The following is a 26979-nucleotide window of genomic DNA, read 5'->3' as shown; positions in this document are numbered from 1 at the left end:
GAACTGTCATGGCTGAGGTGGGATGGGGGACAGGCTCTCACTTCCTAGAAAATGCCTCGTACAGGTGGTGCAATTCATAGCACCTGACAGCTAAACTCCTGCCACTTGCCTTCTCGAGGCAGAGGTGTTCTGAACTGGAAGTTTGGGTGTGAATGATGGGTGTCTGGAGCCTTATAACGCGATTGATCCAGGCAGGTGGGACTGCCTGCCTTGACTACCAAGTCCATGTAGGACAAGGGAACTCTGACTTCCAACCATGAACATCAGGTCTGGCCAGGTGGTGTGAAAAGTTGTGCCAGTCACACAGGCTCTGTTTTTCAACCAGACGCAGGATATGTTGGCCAGAGAATACAAGGTCTAGTAGTCCCGGGGCAAAGGAAGATCCCGAAAGAGGCAGTTTGAGATGCTGAAGGAGAACATGAGGAAGGTTGGAGTCAGCTTGGAAGATGCACTCGACAGGAATGCTTGGAGACAAAGAACAAGCGCCACCAACCCTGACTAAAATAGGACAAGGGGAAGGTGAAGAAGATGGCAGAAGCACACAGCAACAGTTGTACTGGAGCATCAGATAGATGCGGGGAGGGTTGCCACCTTCACCCCCTCCCCCCCTCCAATCACTTTGGGTAAATAATGCTTGCTGACCACATAGTTGCCAATGCTGCTGTATGTTAGAGTCATCCAAGATGAGGGATGTGGGCCTGTCTCAGAAGGGCAGAGAGTCAGTCCGAGAATGATGGCACTATCATACTTGGGAATATGGTATCAAGCGAATAAATATCATAAAGGTAGGGGCCTTGCTGGCTTATCCATCCCTCTGTAAAACACAGTGAGCACCAGTAGCCCAATATCGTAGTCCAATAAACATCACCACTCAGTACCTTGTGCTTGTTTGTAAAAGCACTTTACGAGCCTCCTGTATGAATGAATCACTTCTTCATTATGTCCCATTGTGTGCTACTCCTATTTTACTGAGGGGAAAACAACTTCTCTGTGCTTTCATGAGACACCCTGAATTATACCTAGGCCAAATAAGAAACACGGTAGCTTTATATTGTCTAAATAATCATTATGCTAGAGAGCCCTCCAGGCTGCCTATGCCATAAGGAAATCCCTGGAGAGATACAGACTTCCACTACAGCTATTGGACTGTATAATTGGACACATTTTACTCCATCAGCTGCTGCTGTCCACTGTGGTGACCTGAGCTCGGGAGCTGCGGCTGCTCTGGTACCGGCTGCTGGGGCTGCTGTATTTCATGGTGCGAGGGGACACTGCCTGCTGGGCTCCCATGGCTCCGCACAGCGAGACATGGCAGCGTGGGCTCCACCGGGGCTGCCAAACAGCTGGCTCCCCTGACTGCTGGGGGGTGAGGAGGAGGAGGGAGTCAGGAGTCAGGGGGGCTGCTTGCCGGGGCCCATCCTGGTTCATTAAGTTAAATGCACGAGCCTCGCTGCCTGGCCATGGCTCCCACCCATACAGCTGGCCCTGTTTGGGGGGGAAACAACCCCCCTGCTCAACTATACCTATGCCTGGGCCCCCCCTCCCCTCGCCAGCTCTGCTAACACCCCTCAATCCTGACCCGCAACCGGCTCCCACCCACCGTTCTACCGATATCCCTCACTCCTGACCCACGGGGCTCCTGCTGTTCCGTCATGGCTTTCCCCAGGGCAGATACAGATAAACACAGAAAATTTATGCCCAAGTATGCGGTGGTTTTTGATGTGGACACATGAGAGCCTGGAATGAGACCCATCAAACTCATTCTCCTTAGAGGCCTGCATTAGAATTTAACCTAGTGTCTGTGGGACTGAGCAGCTAACTGAACCTATTGAAATCCTGTCCCACGCAGCTTTAGAGTATCCCACCAGTAGCTGCCCTCTATGTTCCTGATTGGGCTCCCTGTGTCTCTTGTGTCCAGTCCTGCAGCAACAATCTGCTACCTTCCCCAGACAGCATTTCCTCTTGGTAGCTAATGGTGGGGAGACGTTGGGATTGCCTTTTAATCAGCAGGACAAAACAACCCCCCTGTTACAATGTGATGCCATGTCACCACTTTTCGCTCTCTCTCCCACGCCATGCTGAGATGTCAGCACAGGGTGTGTCATATTCTTCCATCACAACTCAGGCCCAAGATAAATGTGTGGCTTTAATCGCTCTACAGGTTAGGCTTGCTGGTCATCTTGTAATTAACTGGCTAATGTGTTTGTGTGCCACTCTGCTTTAGTGGCCAGAGGCTTCTGCAAGATTATTACATTGGCTGGTTAACGGTGATTATGCCGCAGTACAAGTGGTAGGCGGACGTTCTGGAATCTGGGGTACTGGGTTTTATTCCTTGATGGGGCATATATGCCATGTATCTGACAGCTGTGATATCTGGCTCTGGGCAGCTGCAAGCTCACTTATGAGGCAGATCCATAAATAGTAGAACTATCCCATGAGTTCCAGGACCATTGGTACTTATCCTTCATAAACATGCCTGCATGTTGTGATAAAATTATCACTAAATCAAACTAAGAAGGGATCAGCTCTTGTTAATATCCTGGCCCTCGGCAAATTTGTCCCCTTGATTTCACAGTTATGTAAGACATTATCATTTCATGTGCAGACTGATTGCATTTCATGGTGGCACTAATTCCGCATGCCCTGATTATGCCACAGTATCTTGCAGCTGCTAGGAGAGCTTTTTCCCCCTGATGCTCTGTAGTTGCTCTGAGCACACCACTCCCTGGCTTATCAGATGTCTGTTTCTATTTCCTCATGTCAGGGCTTTTCAATCATCCAGTGCCTACGGTGCAGGACCTGAAATGGGAACAACTCAAGGTGTTAGCAACTTGTCTCTGTATTCAGGCTAATTATGTTCTAAACAGACATCTGTGTTGCCCACTGACGTACTGTTCAAAGCTGATGTGTACAGGCACATTCAGGAATCGGGTTTCTCAGTGGGCCGCAGATTTCAGAGTTAGCATTTCATCTGGAGAACAGTGAAGCTCTGGTGGGCAGTGCAGGCTTATTTAATTTCTTTCTGCATCAGCATGCCCATCAGAAACTATTCTAGTGGGAAGACGTTATTACTGTAATTGACATTTTATAGCAACTGGGTAAGACTAACTTAGGCTGTTGCACATTGCAGGGCACATCCGTTGTGTGATGGTGAATATACATGTCTTTGGTTATGAGGAGTGACTTGCTGTGCCAAATTACAGAAGTGGGATCCTCTCTAGTAATATTTTACTTTTAGATCTTTCATCTTACAGCACCACTGACATGCCACAGCCTCTGGGGTGGAGGGTGGTACTGAGTACAGGGGGACAGGTATTGGGAGGGTGGATTTCTTTTCACCCTGGACACTAGGACAAATTCTCACTTATACAAAAAATGCCACAGGGTCTCTTACAGATTGTGTGCCTTGGTTTCCCTATTGCCCACGAATGAAACCTTATGTTTTTTAAGGTCATATACACACTATAAACAATCACCCTTTATATTAAAGCTCCATTGCAAAAAGTTTATAAAGGGTTGATAAATGATGGCTAGATGTTATAAGCATGTTAGATGGTTATAAGCATATCAGTAAGAAGGTGTTATCGATGCAACCTATTGACATGTTGGACTGTATAACAGAGGATTCACCATGATTGAAACATCTACTAATCTGCAGCTACTGGAAATGGAACTTACAGACAAAGTGTGATCCTGTAAACTCTGCATGGAACCGGATTTATGCAGCAGGTCTTGGAGTCCCAGTAACCTAGACACTCAACGCACCTCATTCCTCAGGCGTTTGTCTCAAGTTGCTGTCAAACAGTGTAGAATGTTTGGGGGTGTATAGCAAGAAGATTCTGAGACAGAGAAGAAAATGAAAACCAGAGATGGTGCTGGGGGGTGGGCGTAGAAACAGGGTTATATGAATCTGTAGCAAGATCATTTAAAACAGATCAAACATTCTGTGTTAATGCTCCAGAGCTGGGACTGTCTCTTACTTTGTGTTTATATAGAGACCAGCTTGATGGGACTTTGATTCTGACAGGGGCCCCTGGGTTAAAATAGACGTTAATGAGTTCCCATGCAAGTTCCCTAGAGAAGTATAGAGAGGGAGCGTTATCTAGTATTAGAGCAGTGAGGCTGGGAATTACAAGACTTGGTTTCTATTCCAAGCACTGCACTCTCTGAACAACCTCTCTGAGCCTCAGTAAAATGGGACTAATGCTACTTACTCACCTTTGGACAGCGGTTGGAGATCCTGGGAGGAATAGTACCTATAGATAAAGTATTATCACTGTATAGACAAGATGCCCAGTGGCATGGAACATTGTTCTTCTTAGTGAATGTACTGTCTGACCTTTCCTGATGCATGAATCATCTGCTCAGGCTGTCCTATCGTGACTCAAAATGAAATTGTTAAATGAGTCTCTGTCAGTCCAACTCTGTTCATATCCTGGGTCTTTTCAGTCAGTAATGTCAGGTGTGGGACACTTTGGTCACTGGGTTATTTTGTAATAGAATTTCATGAGCTCGTCTCCGCCTTGTTAGAAGAATGCGAGATGGTTATCAGTGAATCACATTTCTGGAGCTGTGACCCGTGATCCATCTAGTCCAGTAGCTTCTCCCTGGTGGTGGCTGATGCCAGATGATAGAGGAAGGTGTAAAAATCCCCTAATAGACAATTCCACAATGACATGTGTAACTCTAGTGCCCTTAGAAAAGGAGTACTTGTGGCACATTAGAGACTAACAAATTTATTTGAGCATAAGCTTTTGTGAGCTACAGCTCACTTCATCGGATGCATTCAGTGGAAAATATAGTGGAGAGATTTATATACACAGAGAACATGAAACAATGGGTTTTATCATACACACTGTAAGGAGAGTGATCACTTAAGATGATCTTAAGTGATCACTCTCCTTACATTGTGTATGATAAAACCCATTGTTTCATGTTCTCTGTGTGTGTATATAAATCTCCCCACTGTATTTTCCACTGAATGCATCCAATGAAGTGAGCTGTAGCTCACAAAAGCTTATGCTCAAATAAATTTGTTAGTCTCTAAGGTGCCACAAGTACTCCTTTTCTTTTTGCGAATGCACACTAACACGGCTGCTACTCTGAAATTTAGCGCCCTTGTGGCCAAGTTGGAATCTGGCTCAGCAGGCAGCTCTGGCCAAGACAAGGCACACGCAGGAACACGACAGGGAAAGTCCCTTCCACCCCAGGGACACCTGTTCCAACCCTCCTGGAGTAACACATGCACCCTGGAATAGTACAGTGAATATAGGATAGGGAAATATTTATTTACAAAGGGATGAATGGAGAAAAACAACAGGGGAGAAGATTGGGGAAGTGGTAAAACAGGGTTACATTCAACACGAGGCCCCATGGGCCCAGCGGAACCACAATGCAAAAGGGCAGACACCGAGCAATGGATCTACACTCAGACTTCAGGAGTCCTGGGCAGACTTCCAGTCCAGCAGCAAATCCTGTGTGCTCATGGCCAATAAACTTCCTCCAACAAACCCCTCCAGTGCCCTTAGTCTCTGTGTTGCAGTTCCCTGTCAAAGGGGAATAATGGCACTTCCTTTGTCTCTTTAGACTGTAAGCTCTTTGGGGCAGAGACCGTCTCCCACCATGTTTTTACAGCACCTAGCACATTGGAGCTCTGATCTTGGTTGAAGACTCCAGGTGCTACTGTCCATCCAAATAATAAAAACATTTCTGGGGGGGTATTTGATTCTTCCTCCCACCAGTGCTGAATCCAGCCCAAGTGTCTCAGGGTAAGTCTACACAACAAAGAAAAAACCAGGGCTGGGCTGTGCCAGCTGACTCGCGGCTGGGGGGCTGTTTCACAGCTGCATAGACTTCTGGGGAAACCTCCCACCACACAGGGTCCTAGAACCTGAGCTCCAGCCCGAACCCAGACGTCTAAACAGCAATGAAGGAGCCACGCAGCCTGAGCCCTGCGAGCCCGAGTCAGCTGGCATGGGCCAGCTGCTGATGTCTAGTTGGTGTGTAGACGTACCCTCTGAGTCAAGATGGCAGCTTCCTATTTGCTCAAGAAACTCCCTGAAAAAGCACAAGAACAAATCTGCACAGACACAACCCTGGAACCGCGACCTGGGGTATTCTATCTGCTACCCAAGATCCATAAACCTAGAAATCCTGGATGCCCCATCATCTCAGGCATTGGCACCCTGACAGCAGGATTGTCTGGCTATGTAAACTCCCTCCTCAGGTCCTATGCTCCCAGCACTCCCAGCTATCTTCGAGACACCACTGACTTCCTGAGGAAACTACAATCCATCAGTGATCTTCCTAAAAACACCATCCTGGCCACTATGGATGTAGAAGCCTTTACACCAACATTCCACACAAAGATGGACTACAAGCCGTCAGGAACAGTATCCCTGATGGCAAACCTGGTGGCTGAACTTTGTGACTTTGTCCTCACCCATAACTATTTCACATTTGGGGACAATGTATACCTTCAAATCAGCGGCACTGCGATGGGTACCCGCATGGCCCCACAGTATGCCAACATTTTTATGGCTGACTTAGAACAACGCTTCCGCAGCTCTCGTCTCCTAATGCCCCTACTCTACTTGCGCTACACTGATGACATCTTCATCATCTGGACCCATGGAAAAGAAGCCCTTGAAGAATTCCACCATGATTTCAACAATTTCCATCCCACCATCAACCTCAGCCTGGACCAGTTCACACAAGAGATCCACTTCCTGGACACTATGGTGCTAATAAGTGATGGTCACATAAACACCACCCTATACCGGAAACCTACTGACCGCTATTCCTACCTACATGCCTCCAGCTTTCACCCAGATCACACCACACGATCCATTGTCTACAGCCAAGCTCTACGATATAACTGCATTTGCTCCAACCCCTCAGACAGAGACAAACACCTACAAGATCTCTATCATGCATTCCTACAACTACAATACCCACCTGCTGAAGTGAAGAAACAGATTGACAGAGCCAGAAGAGTACCCAGAAGTCACCTACTACAGGACAGGCCCAACAAAGAAAATAACAGAACCCCACTAGCCATCACCTTGAGCCCTCAACTAAAACCTCTCCAACGCATCATCAAGGATCTACAACCTATCCTGAAGGATGACCCATCACTCTCACAGATCTTGGGAGACAGGCCAGTTCTTGCTTACAGACAGCCCCCCAATCTGAAGCAAATACTCACCAGCAACCACACACCACACGACAGAACCACTAACCCAGGAACCTATCCTTGCAAGAAAGCCCGTTGCCAACTCTGTCCACATATCTATTCAGGGGACACCATCATAGGGCCTAATCACATCAGCCACACTATCAGAGGCTTGTTCACCTGCGCATCTACCAATTTGACATATGCCATCATGTGCCAGCAATGCCCCTCTGCCATGTACATTGGTCAAACTGGACAGTCTCTACGTAAAAGAATAAATGGACACAAATCAGACGTCAAGAATTATAACATTCAAAAACCAGTCGGAGAACACTTCAGTCTCTTTGGTCACTTGATTACAGACCTAAAAGTTGCAATGCTTAACAAAAAATCTTCAAAAACAGACTCCAACGAGAGACTGCTGAATTTGGAATTAATTTGCAAACTGGATACAATTAATTTAGGCTTGAATAGAGACTGGGAGTGGATGGGTCATTACACAAAGTAAAACTATTTCCCCATGTTATTTCTCCCCCCCACCCCACCCTCCACTGTTCCTTAGACATTCTTGTCAACTGCTGAAAATGGCCCACCTTGATTATCACTACAAAAGGTCCCCCCCCCCCCGCTCTCCTGCTGGTAATAGTTCACCTTAAGTGATCGCTCTCCTTACAGTGTGTATGGTAACACCCATTGTTTCATGTTCTCTGTGTGTGTATATCAATCTCCCCACTGTATTTTCCACTGAATGCATCCGATGAAGTGAGCTGTAGCTCATGAAAACTTATGCTCAAATAAACTTGTTAGTTTCTAAGGTGCCACAAGTACTCCTTTTCTATTTGTTAAGTGTTCTCCTATAGAACTTCCATACTGCACTAATTTCCCTTTAAGCCCTGTTGCCCTTTATGGTGTCACATTGATGGCTGCTCAGTAGACCAGGGATAACGAAGTTCCCTCTCTAACAAGGAACTTTGTGTGGATCAAACTGAGCTACTCTCGGTCCCTGAGAACTTCTGTGTTTTCCAGGGAAATCAAAGAAGCAAATTCATTCCAAAAATGTTTTAATTAAAAACATAAAATCTCTTGAGGACAGATTCTGAGTCATCAGCAACTTCATAATTAGAATTGAAGAGCCTGATGGAACGCCGGGGTTTTGGCTGTTCTGTGAGAGTCCGAAACAAAGGGGTTAGGGAATCAGAACTTCTGCATTCTAGTCCCAGTTCTGCTGGATGACCCTGGCCAAGTCACGTTGCTGCTCTGTGCCTCAGTTTCCCCACTTGGAAAATGAGGATAACACTGAACTACCTCAGACAGGTGTAAATAACTGGCAGCTCACCAGTGAATAATGCCTGTAAAGCACTTTGAGAGCCTTGGATGGCAGGTGCTTCAGAATCACCAAGTTTGCATGTTTGAGCATTGAAAATGTTAAAAAAATGGGGTCTGATTCTACTCTTGGGTGTAAATTGGGAGTCATTCCATTGAAATCAATAGGATTACACTGGTGTAAGTGAAAGGGAACTGGGTATAGGGATGCTCCCTGAAATGGAATGGTTCAGAGAGATAAAGGGAGACAATGGCCTTTTCTAGAGTGTCATATGAGTGTGGAGAGCATCCATAGGGATTTCCCGAGCAGCTGCTCTTCTGGGGCGGTGGGGAGCCCAGAAACCCTGCAGCAACTCAGGGGAAGCTTTGCAGCTGCGGTGATTGTGACTGTTCCCCATCGGTCCCTGCTCGCTCTTGCCTTGCAGTGTGGGTTCAGCATCTGGAAGGGGGAAGAGTTCATTCATCCCCACACAGTACAGCACAGGAGAAGCTTAACAGGCTGAATTAGAGACCCTGATTCTTCTGGTGGGACTCCACTCAGAGTTACTCGTGAGGTGCACCAGTGTGAATGAGAGGAGAATCAGGACTCGAATGTCATTGCACGCTTCCCAGGCACTGCCTGCAGACCAGCAGCAGAACTAGAGAGCTAAAAAGCATGAGGTCTCTACCGTTTGAGCTGAAGGAGCAATTCCATGAGCTAGCCGTTGTAGTAGACTTTATCCTCTTACATGGATTAGCCACTAGAGGGGGATAAAGACTCATCCACAGCATGTGTTGGGGTTACCTTTGCAGCACATAGATTCATTACAAAACGGCCAGGGGGAATGGATAAAGTGGAGAAATGTTGAGGCCTGAGGCATGATAATTGGAGCTGTGCTTGCCAAGCCCACTGTACTGGCCTGGTAATGGGGGTGATGAACCTGGCCAGGGTTTGTGAAACCCACTGGTGAATGAGTGTTACAGGTCCCCTTCTGTGAGGGTCTGCAGAGGATACGAGTTGTTGCAGTTCCAAGCTATTGGAGCCTGATTCTGTAGGTCATGCTGTTACCTCTGGAGGTCCGGGTTCAAGCCCTGGTGTGTCAGCCTAGAGGGAGGTCATCTAGGGTTGCCAGGCATCTGGTTGTCAAAATGGGACCCTGGCAGCTCCGGTCAGCACTGCTGACAGGGCTGCTAAAAGTCTGGTCGGCAGTGCAGTGGTGCTAAGGCAGGGTCCCTGCCTGCCCTTGCTCCATGTGGCTCCTGGAAGCCGCTGGCATGTTCGGCTCCTAGGCGTAGGGGCGGCCACTGGGACTGTGTGCACTGGCCCTGTCCTGAGGGCCGGCTCCACAGCTCCCATTGGCTGGTAACCGTGGCCAATGGGAGCTGCGGGGTCAGCGCCTGCAGCTGTGGGCAGCACGCAGAGCCCCCTCGCCCCTCTGCCTAGGAGCGGACATGCCGGTTGCTTTCGGGAGCCTTCTGAGGTAAGCGCCGTCCGGCTGGAGCCCACACCCTGAACCCCCTCCCACAGCCAAACACCCCCCAGAACCCACAACCCATACCCCCTCCTGCACCCCAACCCCCTGCCCCAGCCCTGAGCCCCCCTTCCACACCCCATCCCCTCATCCCTGGCCCCACCCCAGAGCCTACACCCCCAGTTGGAGCCCTCACCCTCTCCTGCACCCCAACTCCCTATCCCCACTCAGAGACCCTTCCCATACCCTGAACCCCACGGTCCCACCCCTCACCCTGGAGCCTGCACCGCCAGCCCTCACCTCCCCCCCAACCCCAACCCTCTGCCCCAGCCTGGTGAAAGTGAGTGAGGGTGAGGGAGAGCAAGCGACAGAGGGAGGGGGGATTGAGTGAGCAGGGGGTGGGGCCTCGGAGAAGGGGCGGGGCAAGAGTGTTCGGTTTTGTGTGATTCAAAAGTTGGCAACCCTAAGGTCATCGCATTTGTTCAGTGCTTTCCAATGCAGCAACGGCCTTTGGATTGTGGGGGGGAAATGGACGCTGGCGAGCTCCTGTGGAATGGAGCCCTTTCAGGTCAGGGCCCCTTTCAGCAGAGCCACTCGCCATCTGCTTTCGATCCTGTGCCTCTGTGTCTTTAAAAACTCATCTCCAGTCCCCCTGGGGGTTTCACCTCCTGAGTCCAGAGGATTAGGCACACTCAAGGGCAAACCTCTGTGAATGTTAATGAGCTAGGTGCTAGGCCAGCAGGGTCCAAGCATGCTCAGAGGGGCCATCGTGATTTGCTTACTAAAGGCAATCACAGCTGGCTGATGGGATTAGGTTGTTTTTTTTTTATCATTCCTTCTCGGTCCCTCCATCCATTATTTGTAAGGCTGCAGAGCTGGATGCCTCTCAGTGTAAGGTCACTAAATGCTGTTCTAAGCTTCCGGGCTGCATGTGTTTCAATCCCATAGGAGGTGTGGTTGGATTTGGAGTCAAACAGGTCAGTCTGGGAAGATGGGGGTTGGGTGTGTAAATTAAATGAGATGCGAACAGGATGACATGACTGTTCTACCTCCCATCACTCTTCAGAAAGAGCAGAAGTTTTTGCCTCAAGTTTCCTCTCTGTTGCCTGCTGCTCAGTGACTGTCCTTCACTCCAGAAGTGGCCACGTTTCACTGGCACTTACTTTGGGGTCCTCCAGGTGCATTTCCTGCCACTAGCATGTCTAGAATGGCATGTTCTCTGTCTGGAGCCCATTGATGTGATCCCCTCGGTTCCCTTTGTGTAATTCCTCCCCAGAGATTCCTCCTGGAATCGGCTGGTTTCTGGCAGTGCCAGGGGCTTGACAGCTGCATAAGTTTGACAGGCCGCAGCTCCTGGGAACAGAGTAGCAGCCGTGTTAGTCTGTATTTGCAAAAAGAAAAGGAGTACTTGTGGCACCTTAGAGACTAACAAATTTATTAGAGCATAAGCTTTCGTGAGCTACAGCTCACTTCATCGGAAGCCCGGGGTTGCAGTACAGACACAGGCTGTGGAGAGGAGCCCATCCTGGATGTTACAAGTTGCTTACTCGGCTCCCAGGTCCATTAGGAGCTTGGAACACTAAGCACACGGAAGAGAGAACAGCCAAGCAGCTATTGGGATGAAAATAATCCCCTTGCTCTGTAGCCAGTGCGGAGGCTGGAATCTGACTCATCCCAGCACCTCCAGTGCTGTCATCTTCCCCGGAGCAGCTCCCAGCACAGCATGCCAGGTGTCTGGTGTTGCTATCTCGGCTAATTAAACACACTTCCCAGCCCTGTGTAGAAGTGAAGCAGCAGTCGGGAGTTAAAGCTCCCTTGCCCACAGCTTGCACCTCTCCCTGTGTGGGAGTGCTGAGGGTGACCTGTGAGGTTTGTTTTGTTTTACATTTTTTTCCCCTGCTTGTCTCATCATCTGGGAAATATCAGATAGTAAATCTCATCTGCTCTATTTTGGCCAGTGAGATGGACTTCATTGAAGGGGCATAGGGTTGCTTTCAATCTTTAACAAAGAGCAGTTTGCTCACAACTGAGTGCCAGTTGCTTGAGTTCAATTTGGTGCTTAAGAAATGCCCCAGGATGAGCTGGCTTTTTTAAGAGATTTGAGGATCAGTCTTCCCTATGCCAGGTGCAGCCTGATTTCTCAGGTGGAGGGACTGCCACCATGGGTCATGTGATGGGAGCTTTGACTAGAAACCAGGCCTGCTCTGGCTAGGTTGAACACTGGCTGAATTCAGGGAGAGAGCTGGCTGCGAAGATGGTGAGGGGACAGGTCTCAAAACCTGCCAGGCAAAAGGCAAATAGACACCCTTTGTTCTCCCTGCTTCTGCAAGTCACCTTTTCAAGAGGTAATTTCTCTTATTAGGTCTAAGTTTCTTGCCTCGTTCTGCTGCCTGCACAAGAAGCCAATGGAGATGATTTGTCATGTTATGATCAGGCCCTCTTCCAACTCTGGATGCTCACCACTTGCCCCGTCTTTCTTCACTTTAAGAACATAAGAAGGCCATACTGGGTCAGACCAAAGGTCTATCTAGCTCAGTATCCTGTCTTCCAACAGTGGCCAATGCCAGTTGCCCCAGAGGGAATGGACAGAACAGGTCATCATCAAGTGATCCATCCCCTGTCACCCATTCCCAGTCTCTGGCCAACCGAGGCTAAGGACACCATCCCTGCCTGCTTTACTCTTTGCTTGGCCTCTGTTTTGGAACAGTGACCAGTTCTGCTGGGATCTGGCTTGGGAAGAGATCAGCGAATGCGCTCAAGGAGAGCAATGGATAGGAGAAGCCTCTTCCACTTGCCTATGGGAAGGGATATGCTGCTCATTGCTTTGGACAGTGGTGGGGGGAGAGTGAGGAAGGATGGCCTTGTGGATTAAGATAATGGCCTGCAACATCCTGTGTAACCTTGGGCAAGTTACTTGATCTCCTGGTGCCTCTCGTTCCCATTTGTAAAATGGGGGTAATAAGCTATGCTTAATTTGTAATGAAAGAGGTGCCGGGGCTCAAGCAATATTTTTACTTCCATAACTGATGCAGCAAGGCCAGCAGTGCTGAGGCTAGGAACTGCCAAGCCTAGAGGTGAGCCTCCCACAAGCTCTTGCACAAATTAAGCACTGGTAATAAGACTTTCTTCCTGTCTTTCCCTTTGCCTGGTCTGGATTTTGTTTGGTTTGTTTAGCTTGCAAACTCTCTGGGGCAAGTACTGTCTCTTCCGATGCGTATGTACAGGGCTTCGCCCAATGAGGCCTTGAACTACACTGTGTGTGTGCAAGGGGACTGGACTAGATGACCTCTTGAGGTGCCTTTCAGTCCTGTGATTCTATACTGTAATATGAATGATGAACAATCACGAAGTGCGTGTTTCTTTGAGGATGCTCTTTGTGGCCAAACCCTTCCTTATGAGGACACTGCAAAAGAGCAGGCCCTATTATGGGCGCAGATTGCCCCACGTCAGCCTAACGTGGGGTTTCTTGTGCTTTCCCTGGAAGCAGCTGGTGCTGCCCACTGTGAGAGACAGGACCTGAGGCTAGATGGACCCTGGCTCTGCTCTGGTCTGGCAAGTCCTCTCTTCCTAAACAACAGTAACCTGTCTAGATAGTGAGTAAGTACCCAGGAAGGGTCACCTTTTGGCGTGTAGAAAGGGCCCCTCTTTGTTCAGCCTGTGAATGCTCCAGAAGCAGTGCTTAATTGGTGCCAGGGCTGAGCCCCGGCACCTCTGGGCCTGGCAGTTCCTAGCCCCAGCACCTCTGGGCTTGCTGCATCAGTTATGAATGTAAAAAAATTGCTTGAGCACCTCCTTGCTTACAAGTTAAGCACTGTCCAGAAGCAATGATTGGGAACGGAGGGGGAATAGCCCTGCACTGAAAGGCTGATGGGCTGGATAATCCCATGCCACTCTTCTGTCTCTAGTGTCTATGAGCTCTAAATGCTGCAGGGCGGCAATGCAGATGGAAGAGGGGGCCTAGTTGGCTCCCGGGGTAGCTAATGGAGTGTGGAGTCTCCCACTTGTTAGACTGGCCCAGGTTGGTGATGCAGGTCAGAGTGCCGTTGGGTGGCCTGCATTGAATGAGGCTGATGCAAATATCCACAGCACAAAACCACTAGGAGCTGCTTTGGTCCAAGGGCAGAATGGGCCGTGGAGACTGAACTGCCTTTACTGCCTTAGAGGTGAGCCCTCCAGGTCAGGACTGAGGCCCACTGACAGGGTGGGCTGGCGGAGTCTTGCCCTCTGGTTGTCAATGTGCCCTGGATACACAGAGGGCTCAGGTCCCTGAGGGGGAAACGTTGGCTGAGAGCTCACGCTCAGGAAATGCCGCAGACACCGTCACCGACACACTTGCTGGCCGTGGCCGTTACCTGAACGCGACCTTAGACATTAAGCACGCTGCTCAGGAATTGCTTGCAAACAAAGTGACTCATTAAAGGGCAACGGTTACTGAGATTAGCCTTTAAACCAGCCACAAGTCCTGGAAATTAGGCCCTATTTATTATTTCAGAGGGAAAAATCCCAGCGTGTGTGATTGGATCTGTAGGTCAGATCTGCTCCTGCTTTCCCATCTGCCCAGCTCAACATATCCTGCTCCTGGCTCAGCCCTGCCCCAACTGTTTTCTTCCCGCTTTGTGTAGCAAACAAGCCCATTCCGTCACTCTCCTTGTCCGCTGGTGGGGACGAATGAGAATCTCCGCTTTGCTCAGTGCCTGCAAGGATTTTTAGCTTGCTGTTTGGAGAGGAGACCCGGTTCTGTCTTTGGTTCTGACTTAAAGGTGATGTGACAAGGAAAATGGAGCTTGTGCCCTTTTTTATTTGCTGCTTTTTGGTGGTCTGAAAAGAAACTTGGTAAAATAATAAAATCTTGCTTGATTTGTTGTATTTTTACACTAGAAATCCAGTTTTCGCCTGCCCCGTGTGGGTGTGGGAGGAGCGGAGAGCTGGTGCAACGGTGACACCCCACAAGAGTTAGAGAGCAAAAGTGGAGCTATTAAGAGAAGGGATTTTAGTCAGATGATTTCAGACTTTGGTTTTGCTACCACCTGTTTAGATTCATAGATTCCAAGGCCAGAGAGGACCACTGTGATCATTGAGTCTGACCCTCCTGTGTAACACGCCAGAGAACTTTCCCCCAAATAATTCCTAGAGCTTTTAGACAGACATCCAATCTGGATCTGAAAATTTCTAGTGATGGAGAATCCACCACAGCCCATGGTAAATAGGTCCAGTGGTTAATTACCCTCATTGTTAAAAATGTACACCTTATTTCCAGTCTGAATTCGTCTAGCTGCAGCTTCCAGGCATTAGATCTTGGTATGTCTTTGTCTGCTAGATTGAAGAGCCATTACCAAATATTTGTTCCTTATATAGGTACTAATAGTTGGGGATCAAGTCATCCCGTAGCCCTCTCTAACTCTAATGTCAAAGGAAATTCACAAAGGAAAGTTCTGGCACCTTTGCTTCATCAGTTATCCTGCAGGAGTGCCTGGTGCACATGCAAAGCCAGGGGGCTTAAACTGGCCATTCCTGACAGGTTAACCACCCCCCCATCCTTTTGTTTAGCTCTTCTCAGGCCTACTTTGTCCATCAGAAAGAAGCAATAAATAAATAAAAGGCCATGGGCCCGATTAGAAAAGATCCTTTTCAAGTGGGGCGGAAGCCCCTGGCCAGGCTTTTAAATGGGAGCTGCCTGGGGATTCGGAGGCACCCAACCTGCAACACTTTAAAAGAACCTGATTTCCAAAAAATGTGGAGCAGCCAAGGGGAGAATCCGGGCCCTTTTGCCATGGGAAGCACGTGTAAGAGGCCAGGGGATGCTAAGCCTCCCTCCAAAAGGCTGGCCAAGGGCCTTTACGGTGTCTCAGCTTTGGCCCCATCAGAAGATCTTGGCCGGCTGTAGCCAGGTGTGCGGTGCTGACAAACAGGGGCCGTTCTGCTCCAGCGTTCCCAGAGGAATTTTAATGGCACCTTTAACCAATGAAACCTCCACCGGCTTCTCTCTGCCCTTGGGGAGGAATTGGAAGGTGGTTAGAAGGGAGGTTAGAAGAAGGATTTAGGGAGACAAATGGAGAGGAGATGGGGAGGGGAAGGAGAAGCCACAGAAAGTAGCTGGTAATTGTATACTGATGCCTTTCATAGTGTGAGGCAAGGCGAAATGAAAGGCTCTGGGGAGAGATCAAAAGAAAGTACAGAGAGAGAGAGAGAGAGAAAGAGCAAGAGAGAGAGAGAGAGAGAAAGAGCAAGTGAATGAGCCAGGGAGAGGGATGGATTCCTGATGAGCCAGAATTAGAGGGTTACAGAATCAGCTGAGAGGCAGCTGAAGAAATAAACAGTGGCTCTGGGAGGAAGGGAGCAAACAGACAGGCAGGCGGAGGGGGGAAAAAGCCAGAATATCAGGAGCCTTAAAGCCAAGAGCTGGGAAATTAGAGCAGTCAGGGGGGACTGTTTTTGCACAGGAGGCAAATTGGGATTTTTTTTGGGGGGGGGGAGTTAGAGATTTGTGCAGGTGCAGTTTGCAGCGTGAGAGCCCTGGTCTCTGTGAAGGCAGGAGACGCAGCTCCTTCTCCTGCAGCTCTCTGCCCCGGCTGAAGGAGCATCCCCGCACTGAAATTGCCTGATGGATTGCAGAGCTGCTGTGGACCATCACGTTTGCAATGGTAATGTATTGTCTGGGTGCAGGGGAACACATGGGAGACAGGCTGGAAGACAGGAGAGGAAGGATGGGCTGGTGGCTCAGGCTTCAGCCTGGGAGAGCTGGGTTCTGTTCCTGGCTCTACTGCAGACTCCCTGTGTGATCCCAGACAAGTCACCTAGGGGAGGGTTACTCTTAAAAAGCTGGTTTCAGAGTAGCAGCCGTGTTAGTCTGTATCCGCAAAAAGAAAAGGAGGACTTGTGGCGCCTTAGAGTCTAACAAATTTATATGAGCATAAGCTTTTGTGAGCTACAGCTCACTTCATCCGATGAAGCTGTAGCTCACAAAAGCTTACGCTCAAATAAATTTGTTAGTCTCTGAGATGCCACAAGTACTCCTTTCCTTTTTACTTAAAAAGCTGTGCTGGTGCAGCTTTGTGGGAGAGCTTTTCCCGTCCACACAATGAATCCACCTCTGCCAGAGAGGCAGTGAATGGGAGAAGTTCTTCTGTCTGCAGTGGGGGGGGGGGTAGGTTGGTGTATCTGCATCACTCAGGGGTGTGGATTTTTCACACCCCTAGATGACGTAGTTATACTGATGTAAGTTTGTAGTGTAGACCTGGATCCAGTCTCTCTGTGCCTCAGTTTCCCATCTCTAAAATTGGAACAATAATCTCCCCTTTCTTTCACCCTTTGTCTTGTTTGTTTCAATTGTAAACTCTTCAGGGCAGGGGCTCACTCTGAATGAAATGGATGTGAATCCAACTCCCCTCTCCCAACCTGGTTTAACCCCAGAAGGAACAAGCAAGATTTTCCATTGTTTCATGTCACCTTCTGCTGAATGGAGGGTAGGTTTATTAAGTGCTCAGGGAAGGTCTGACCCTGGAGCACGTGTGAGTGGCTATCTCCAGAGAAATGAAAGTGGTGTCTAATTTTAGTTTAGATTGGCAGCAGCGGCAGCTATGTCAGGAAGCCTGGCTTCCTCCATGTGGCGTCACAGGATTGAGCGTCCCACAGACTAGGCTGTTTGTATGCGGTTCACAAGTGGTGGCCGAATACTAGAATGGGTGCAGGCCACTGGATCTCAGGCATCAGTGTTCGCAAAAAGAACAGGAGTCCTTGTGGCACCTTAGTGTAACCCATTTATTAGAGCATAAGCTTTCATGGGCTACAGCCCACTTCATCGGGTGCATAGAATGGAACATATAGTAAAAAGCTATATATATACATACAGAGAAGCTGGAAGTTTCCATGCAAACTGTAAGAGGCTAATTAGTTAAGATGAGCTATTATCAGCAGGAGAAAAAAAACTTTTGTCGTGATAATCAAGATGGGCCATTTAGACAGTTGACAAGAAGGTGTAAGGATACTTTAACTTAGGGAAATAGATTCAATATGCGTAATGACCCAGCCACTCCCAGTCTATATTCAAACCCAGTGTGTCATGGCAGACGCTATGTGGAAGCCCCCATGATAGAACCCTTTCAGATTCCCCTCCCTGATTTGTGTTTTAACGAGCGAGCGTCTCCTTACAGGTTTGAATGTGGTTTCAAACTCTTTCCAGGGTTGGGATTGGGGTACCACTCTGCAGTAGCAGAAATGGGTTTGTCTGCTACTGCCCTCTTCTGGGCAGAATGTCAGAAGGGCTTGTTTCAGAGCAGCAGCCGTGTTAGTCCGTATTCGCAAAAAGGAAAGGAGTACTTGTGGCACCTTAGAGACTAACAAATTTATTTGAGCATAAGCTTTCGTGAGCTACAGCTCACTTCATCGGATGCATTTGGTGGAAAATACAGTGGGGAGATTTATATACACACACAGAGAACATGAAACAATGGGTTTTATCATACACACTGAAGGGCTTGTGTGTTCGCATGGCAGAGCGGTCTCTGTAGTTCACCAGGCAGTGGCCTGGGGGTTTGAGCTGTAGGATGGGAGTTCAATCTCTGAGGCTTGTAAGTATCCTTTAGGCCACAGCTGTTCTCGTGTATTAGGAGGCATTATGTCTAAGAGCAGGAAGATGATGAGACCCTGTCAATGTCAACAATGGAGAGGAATTATTCAGTGCGATCCATTATTTTATGGCAGACATTTACCCCCTACTGACAAGGCAGCATGGAGGCCAGGTTCCACGTGGCCCCAAAGCGAGCACTAGTCATTCTGATTTGCCTTATGTAGGATGCAGGGCTACATTCTGATCGGTCACACCCACTGAGGTCAGTGGAGTTCCTTGGCATGTACTGGGGTGTCAGCAGTTTCAGCATCAGACCCACAGAATGGAAGGGAGCTGGTTAGGGACATTAAGCACGTGGGTGGGAAGGCCTGAAACTGACCAGTTCCGCATTCCTTTGTCCTGTGGTGACAGGAGATGGGAGATGAGGGACAGGCAAGAAAACCATCACTTGATCGAGAAGAGCTGCACAGAGGGAAGGGTGTAATAGTACAGCCTGGTGTGTTAGAATACATGCATGCGGCAGCTGGATAAGCAATACAAAGGAGCTGCAGACTTTAGGGCAGGGATGCGAGGGCACTGGGAGGACTGCAAAAGTGTGTGTGTGGGGGGGGATGTGAGGGGAAGCAACCAAAATGGGCCAAATGTGGGTGGTGCTGAGACCCCACGTGCCAAGTCACAACACCACACACTCCCAGCTGCCCCTCCATCATCACAGCAGGGAAGAAGTTCTGCCATTGCATCACCCAGCTCTGGTCAGGGGACAAGAGGGGTCTAGGCCCCCGGATCTCTCCTGGTTGCACCCCTGCCAATTTCAGGGCCTCAGAAGTGTGTGAAAGGGGCGATGGTTGTTTGGTGCCATCCCCCATCTCTGATGCCTGTGCCGGGATGCCAAAGAGCGCCCTAGAGGATGGCACGAAACAAAGTGGCTGTTGGCTTGCAATTTGATAGGGCAGCTGAGAAAGTTAATGTGACTTTGGGCTTCATACATGGCTGTGTCCATATTAGGATTTTATGGACCTGTAATTCTCAATGGGCGCAGTTCCACCTATAGTATCAATGGCAGACCCTGTAGTGTAGCTAGGGAGTAAGGCTTACCATGGTAAAACCACCTGAGCCTTAACTACACTAGAAAGTCTGCTATTGCTATTATAGGTGGAGCTGAACCTGTTGGGGAATTATAGTGGAGACCAGGCCATTAGAGGATGATGTTGTGGAGCAGGGACATGATCCTTTCCTTTGTGGCCCTGGTGGGACTGCAGCTGGATCACTGCAGTCCGTTCTGGGCATTTCAGTACAAGACAGATGGTGCTTTGTCAATTTCACACAAGAGAAACATAGGGCTAGACCAGTGCTACTCAGACCTCAGTGGATCAGGCTTCAAATTAGCCATCAACACTACCCACTACCACAGGAGTGTGAATTCATTGTTTCACTTAGTAGAGTAGAGTACTATATTTCCTAGCCTCTGTTTGCCAGAAGTTGGGAATGGACGACAAGGGATGAATCACTTGATGATTACCTGTTCTGTTCATTCCCTCTTGGGCACCTGGCACTGACCGCTGTCGGAAGACAGGATACTGGGCTGGATGGACCTTTGGTCTGACCCAATATGGCCATTCTTATATATTTGTATTTGAACAGTATACTAGAGGAAATATTTAGTTAATTTATATAAATTTTTATATTTTATATAAATAAAATAATATTTGATCAGTCATTTTGCTGTGCGAATTATATATATATATATAATTTTATATATATATATATAAATATATATATATATATATATAATTCTCACAGCAAAATGACTGACTAAGTATTATTGTTTTATCAACTACAATTAGTTAATAACAAAGTAAAAGCCTCCTGATTGGCTAATAACTTAGACTGGTTAATAATTAAATCATACAATGTTTTAATATCATGTGCTGCAAAGAGCCGCAGGAGATGCATTAAAGAGCCACTTGCGGCTCCCAAGCCTTGGTCTGAGTGTCACTGGGCTAGAGGGACAGACAGGCTTGGGAAAGATTAAAAGAACTGGACAGTTTGGAGAAGTGATGGCCAAGTGCAGAAGAAGGGAGGAAGGATGATGACCAATTTACAAACTAACTGTAGTGAGCAGCGTATGCGGTGTTGTTGTTGCTGTGTCGGGGCCCAGGATATTAGAGAGACAAGGTGAAGGAGGTAATATCTTTTATTGGACCATCTTCTGTTGGTGAGAGAGACAACCGTTCAAGCCACACAAATCTGCTTTCCAGATGGGTCCCTGTGTAACTGGCAGCATCCAAAGCGTTAATGATGAGTTAAAACTGGTAGAACATGGGTCTGTAGGCTCATCAAAGAAAATGCTGCATAAACAATCGAGAAGGGGATGGCTCAGCACTTAATTTACTGGAACCGGCCTCTCTTAATTTGAGAAATAGTTCTTTACGAATACTGGCTGGGTGACAAAACATATCAAAGGGCAAGATGTGCTGAAGTATCAGAAAAGAGCAGGCCCATAAATCAGCGGGCAGTGGGTGCTGCTTTGCAAACAGCTTCCCTGCAGCACTTTTCATGCCATGTCTGTTGATGATCAGAAATTCTGCCACTGCAAAGGGTTTGTATCCAGTGGCTCCATACGGCTGATTGCTCCCTGGACCCGAGCAGTTTCCTGAGCCTTGCGCTGATGCAATGAGAAGTTGATGTCTGAGACACCTCCCTGCCCTTCCCAACCAGCACCCTCTCAAAGTTAGCTTGCAAACCCCACCGGGGAGCATGCCGTTCCCATCCAGCATCCAGAAGCAGGAGCGAGAAGTCCTGGCTCTGCCAAAGGCCTGTTGTCTGGGGTACGTCACATCCCCTCTCCGTGCTGTGTTTCCCCCCTGTGGAATATTGATGCCTCTTTGGTAAAGTGCTATGAGATCTACAGATAAATGTGCGAGAAGATTCCCATGACTAATCAGAGCTATTCCTTATGTTTTCTGTGGTCTGCTGGCAGCCGGATGCCCAGATTTTGACCAGCTGCATCTTGGCACTTGGTGATTAGCACATGAGAAGAGCCTAATATCATGAACCTGCCCTGACACCATGAGCAGGGGACATCATAGGGAGCGAGGAGCCATGGCTGGGGTATTCAGCAGCCCTGCAAAGCCTCGTGGGGTTATTGAAGCATGGGCACAATTTAGGGCAGCTCTAAGGCCAGAGGCCTCATCAGCCCTACGCTCCTGAATAAGCAAGATGCAGAGCTCTGGCCCTGCAGTGGTGCAAGGATGAATCAGGCCCAAAGAAGGCTTTGATCTGGCTCCTGCAATAAACGAGGACCCGGTGGGGTGACATGCTCCCTGTGGGTGGCAGGGCTGGTAGGACATGGTTCACCTCTTCCTGTTTTCTGGGTGTCAGTTTCTTAGCTTCATGTTTGGAAGCACAGAGCATTCCTGTTTGTGCTTCCTCCGGATAGCTCCCCCACACTGTGTCCTAGGTGCAAGGAACAAGCGGTCCTTGGGAGGGAGGGAGGGATCTGAGTTGGACATTGGGCGGTCTGTCTGCGTTCAGTGCTGCTGCGGGCACAAGCCAAGATTTCCCTCCCCTGGCCAGACTTTGGCAGCAGAGTGCTTCCAAAGGCAGATGGCTTCTGTGCCACCTTTGGGCTTTCATGGTGGCTACAGAATCTGCCCCAGAGCCAGCTGTCTGTGGGCCCGTTCCCAGTGGAGTGCAACGGGGGCTGCACCATTAGAAGTGCAGTCAAGACTTTAGCCTAAAGTCCTTTCTCCTCATCCAGTAGCTGCAGTCCAGAAGGGAATTAAAGCTCCATATGGCGCCTCTCAAAACAGGCAGCAGGGCAGAGGATGTGGCAGGATTAGATCCGCGCTCCCCGGCTGAAGGTATTTGTCTGCCGCTTGTCACTCGACTTCTCAGCCCGGGAGGCTGGTTAGATCCCAGTTGTTGCTCAGTGTTCAAGTGGCAGTGACATTCCTCTCAGGCCAGGAGGGTGCAGCCTTTCCTTTCCGATGTGGACGGTGGGAGAGTTCCCCAAAGGGCTGGGTCTCCCATTACTGACCTGGCCTGGCTCCACGGAGCTGACTAGATGTAACCGAAATGCCACCGGAAGAATAGAGCTTGCATTTGCCTCGCGGTCTACGGAGCCAATACCAGGGTGTAATACAATGTAAACTCAGTGGCTGCATAATGATGATTTAATATTTACATGACCTCAGAGCCTAGGGCTGTGCAAACATATACGAACACATGGCCCCTGCCCCAAAGAGCTTACAATCTCAGAAGACAATTGACATATGAAGGGCACGGGAAAGGAGCCAGATAATTTGCTACAACTTTTATATATATAAAAAACATGTCAAGTGTCCCCCATCTGCGCCTTACGATAACCAGCATTTGGTGCATTGGGTGACAGAGCAGCAGCCGCCAGCCCCCATCTGTGCACATATTACATATGTCCTGATCTGTCCTAGAACCTCCATCACGCTTGCCACCAAATCATCAGCCCTCCCGTGTCTCACCAACTGTGAACGATTCCCCTGCACTCAGTGGGTTACAGGGACTGGTTCTGTGGCAGCTGCGTGAGGAGTGTGGTCCTGTCTTTCCGTTGGTAACGCTGGCAATGCTCGGAGAGGGTTGCTCATTGAGGGTAGGGAGACACAGAGACCAAACCCTGTTGTGCACTCTCCAGCAGGGAGCAATCCACTAGCCCCTGAGTGATGTGTTGATGTCTCCACTAGTTACCAGCCATTCAGCCGCACGGGAAGCAGGGCTAGATGCATGTGACCCAGAGTCAAGATTCATTCACTTTCCCTGTGCGGGTCCCACTGGCAGCTCCTGGGCCCTTCTCTGGGAAGGGTGCTGCTGAGAACTCTGGCTTGCTGGCTCCACATCCTACCTGATGAGGATCACCAATGCCTGCTCGGGTTTCACTTCTCCTGAGGACAGAGGGTAAATAAGTGCAGAGAACTATTATCAATGGTATGTCTGTGGGGCCTTTGTTAGCTATGGCCAACTCAAGTCATCATGGGAGTAAGCGTGGCCTAGTTGGGAGAACAGTGGATGTGGGAGCCAGGATCTGCCAATACCTTGCTGGGCAAGTCATGTGGCCTCTCTCTGCCTCAGTTTCCCCATCTTGCTTCTCTCAGAGTGGAAGCTTCACTGGATTTCTTTTGCATCAGAGGGAGGTCCAGTCAGGAACCCCAGACCCAAATGCCTCCCAGGTTTGCTGATCTGGATTCCAATTCCCCTCGCATAACCGTTTGGGTCCATCTCTACTGAGTTCTTTCTCCGTCCTCTTTCCTCTCTCCGACCTAGTCATCTTCAAGCATGCGCCGTCTAGGGACCTTATTTTCACTGGGTCATTGTGCTTCTTCCTGACATGCCATGTGCAAGCTGAGTGTCTTCTGCTGATTCTCCACACAAGGGAGAGCTTCACTGTCTTATGGCTGCTCTCTTCTAGGCAGGCTGGTGGCACACTGAGGGGTATGTGTCTGGCTCTGGTGCTCTGTCCCTCTTCGATGGCTAGAGAATTTCAGTTGTTTCCAGAATCTAGCCCTGTTTGTTGGTTTGAAATACAGCACACCTGTATCTGTCTTCATTTGTTAACTCCCCCTCCTTGCCCCTTTTGCGCCAGCCTCTCCTGTCACCTAAACAGTGTTTTTGGAAACCTGTGCCACTCCCACTCCGCCGAACATTTAAAAATAGCCAGGTGTGATGCACCGACGGGCACGATATCTTCTGCTGTCCCTGCAGCTTGCTAGCCAACCTGGCTCCCAGAGTTGAGCTGCTGCAGACGTCATCCGTGAATCTGCTGTGCAGGGCACAAAGATCTCTTGGCAGGATAAGCAGTTGAAGCTCTTGTTGATGCAGGTTTTTTGGACTGGGAGGTGGGGGGGGGAATTCAGTTCTAGACAAAAACACAAGGGATAATGTGGGGAGGGATAGGGAGGGATGTAATAATCAGTGTTTTCCAGGTTGGAGAAAGGATTTTTCAAACGTCCACATGGGTTATTGCCAGCAACAGAGAGTAATGAGATTAATACTGAGTACGAAGGCCTGGATTTGGAAAAGCATGTAGCTCCATTTAGATACCTATGTAAATGGCAGGATTTTCAGATAGACTCAGGGATAATCCCCTCTAGAAGAGAGTGGCCTCCCTGGATTTTTAACCTGTTGTTGCTGAGGGGAGCAAATGGGAAGATGGGGACGTGTGACTCTCTGGTCTAGCTCTTCTCGGCCGATCTGCCACAGCGGGTCATGGGTAGCCAGACCTAATAGTCGGAGCCAGAGTCTGCAGTTTGAAAGAGAGGTGTCAAGAGTCGGCTGAGTCAGGATACTGGGAGGTCAGAGGCAGGAGGCAAAGGGGAGATCAGAACCACGAGTCAGGAAGCAGGGTCAGAGGCAAGAGGCAAACTGGAGATCGGGAACCACAAGTCAGATGCCAGGAGTCAAGCCAGGTTGGGACGCCAGGAAATCAAGCCAGGGAAACACAGAGCAGGAGCCCAGTTGTTCAATTTCCTGCTCCTGCTGCTGGTTTAAGTAGGGCTAGTGGGCCAATCAGCTGCTTTGGGACTCTGCCAATCGGGGCGGAGCCTCGCATTGGTGCTGGACAGGGTCCCATGTAAGCTGCTGCCAGCCACCAGGTAGGTGGAGGGTTGAATTATGGCTGCTGCCATAAACATTGTGGGCCTGGACTAAGACCCAAATAGGTCATGACGCAAGCTCCTCTTCCTACCAAGACACCCTTTGCCACAGGAAGTGCAGAGCCTTGTATCAGGGGGAACTACTGGCCTAGGCTGCATGGAGAGGGAGGGAGAAGATATCATGAATGAAGAGGAAAGAGTTCTTCTCAGATGGTTACACCACTGTGCCAGGCCTTATTCTGCCTTACTGAATGCTGTTTGCTCAGTAATACAGAACTGAATGCCCCCAATCTCGTTTGATCTCGGAGGCAATACTGAAGTTCCCAGCAGGGTGAGCTGCCTTCAGTGATGGAAAAATCTCTCTTACTAGCGGTCCCTTCAGTAAGTCTCTGTTATGATTGCTGATAGGTGTACAATACTATGAAGCTGATTTTTTCAGAGGTGCTGAGCACCCACAGCTCCTTGAAGGCTTCACCTGGGGCTGGGGGAACTCAGTAACTCAGATGTGTACAGGGCCTGATTGTCAATCTGCCTAGGTTCTTATATGGCCCCTACTATCTGTGGATCTCACTGTCATTAATGGGTTTTATCCTCAGTACCATGATGAGATAGTGAAACATCAACCCCAAATGGGGGAACTGAGGCAGAGAGTAGATTAAGTGATTTACCTAAGGCCCCACAGGAAGTCTGTATCTGAGCCAGTAGCTGAACCCAGATGTCCTGCGTCCTAGACTTATGCCCTGTCCATTAGATCATACTTCCTATGAATGCTAAGTATGAGTGTCCTTGACTTTGATATCCCAGGCCAGAAGTCCCAAGCCTTCTGGGGAAATGTGCCTGCTAAAGTTTTGACTGTACCAACCAGTGTCTGCCACCTCCTGTCTCGGTGTGTGTGCACTAACCTGTGATGGGGAGCTTGTGCTTGCTGGACTGTAATTCAGAGCAATCTCAGCTCCGTACTACATGCTGAAGATCCAGCTTCACGTGGTGATAAGGAGAGATCTTAAATGTATTGATAACACGTCTGGGAACCACTTGTGTAGCAGATGGTGCCCAGGACGTGGGGAATAGCAGTGACCAGGTTTTCAGGTGGCGAGGGGGATCCTCAGTAGGTGAAGGTCTCCCTCAGCCATTCTGGGGAAAGGCTACACCTACATTGTGGGAGGCAGCTGTCTCGTATGGGAAAGGGGAATCCCATCTTTCTGTCTCTTTCCAGAACAGAAAGTGGGGTATGTGTCTGGCTGACCTGGGGATCGGTTGCTAAGCACTCAGAGGCTGTCACTGCCTGCTGGACAAATAACACTTTCTCCTGTTCAAGCCCCCTGGAAAAAGGCTGGCTTTGTTTCTTCTAGGGGTCGCTGGTTTATGGCCTGCCATGGAAGTGAGAGATGGGAGCGGTGTCTTGTTTGTAGCAGAGTAAACACATAATCGGGAAGTAAGGAGTGGTTGATGGCCACACAAGTCACAGAGCTCTACAGTGTGGCCCATGGCTGCCATCATTTAAATACAGGGCCAGGGCTGGCACAGATTCCAGTCCCAGGGGGTGCTTGGACCAAGAGGGGCATTGCAGACTGGGATCGGCAGTCTCCATCCCTCTGCTTGTAGGGACCACCATGGACAAGCTCCTCACAAACATCAGTTGAATTGACCCTCTCAGCATTGGCACAGTAGAAAGGATTATTGTGCCTATTTCAGGGACAGGCAACTGAGGCCCATAGACACCTCAGGCCAGCTTTGCAAGTGCTCAGCCCACCCAGGCCCGGCTGGATTGTCAGACAGAAACCATCAGGCGCCAGAGTGAGTGTCTCCCTGAAAGCTAGGGAGCACTCTTGACAGGTGGAA

General features: G+C 49.1%; 1 protein-coding gene across 6 annotated transcripts in view; it reads left to right on the top strand.

The window, feature by feature from the left end:
• The window catches only part of EFR3B (EFR3 homolog B), a 169036-nt gene that overhangs the window by 8206 nt on the left and 133851 nt on the right, over positions 1-26979 (top strand). The window contains exon 1 of one of the 6 annotated variants that reach the window (XM_043510042.1): positions 10885-10925. The exons of 2 other annotated variants lie outside the window; for them this stretch is intronic. Coding sequence is in view for 2 of the 4 variants with exons in the window: in XM_038396985.2 (XP_038252913.1) it covers positions 16550-16589 (40 nt within the window). In the remaining 2 variants the exon portion in view is untranslated. Of the gene's footprint in view, positions 1-10884; positions 10926-15723; positions 16590-26979 lie in introns of those variants that run through there. 3 more of the 6 variants (XM_043510041.1, XM_038396985.2, XM_038396984.2) reach the window with 3 other exon arrangements.

The sequence above is a fragment of the Dermochelys coriacea genome, chromosome 3, assembly GCF_009764565.3.
Source record: "Dermochelys coriacea isolate rDerCor1 chromosome 3, rDerCor1.pri.v4, whole genome shotgun sequence".
Lineage (NCBI taxonomy): Eukaryota > Metazoa > Chordata > Testudines > Dermochelyidae > Dermochelys > Dermochelys coriacea.
The sequence above is the reverse complement of the archived record's forward strand: the minus strand, read 5'-3'. Positions and strand labels throughout refer to the sequence as shown.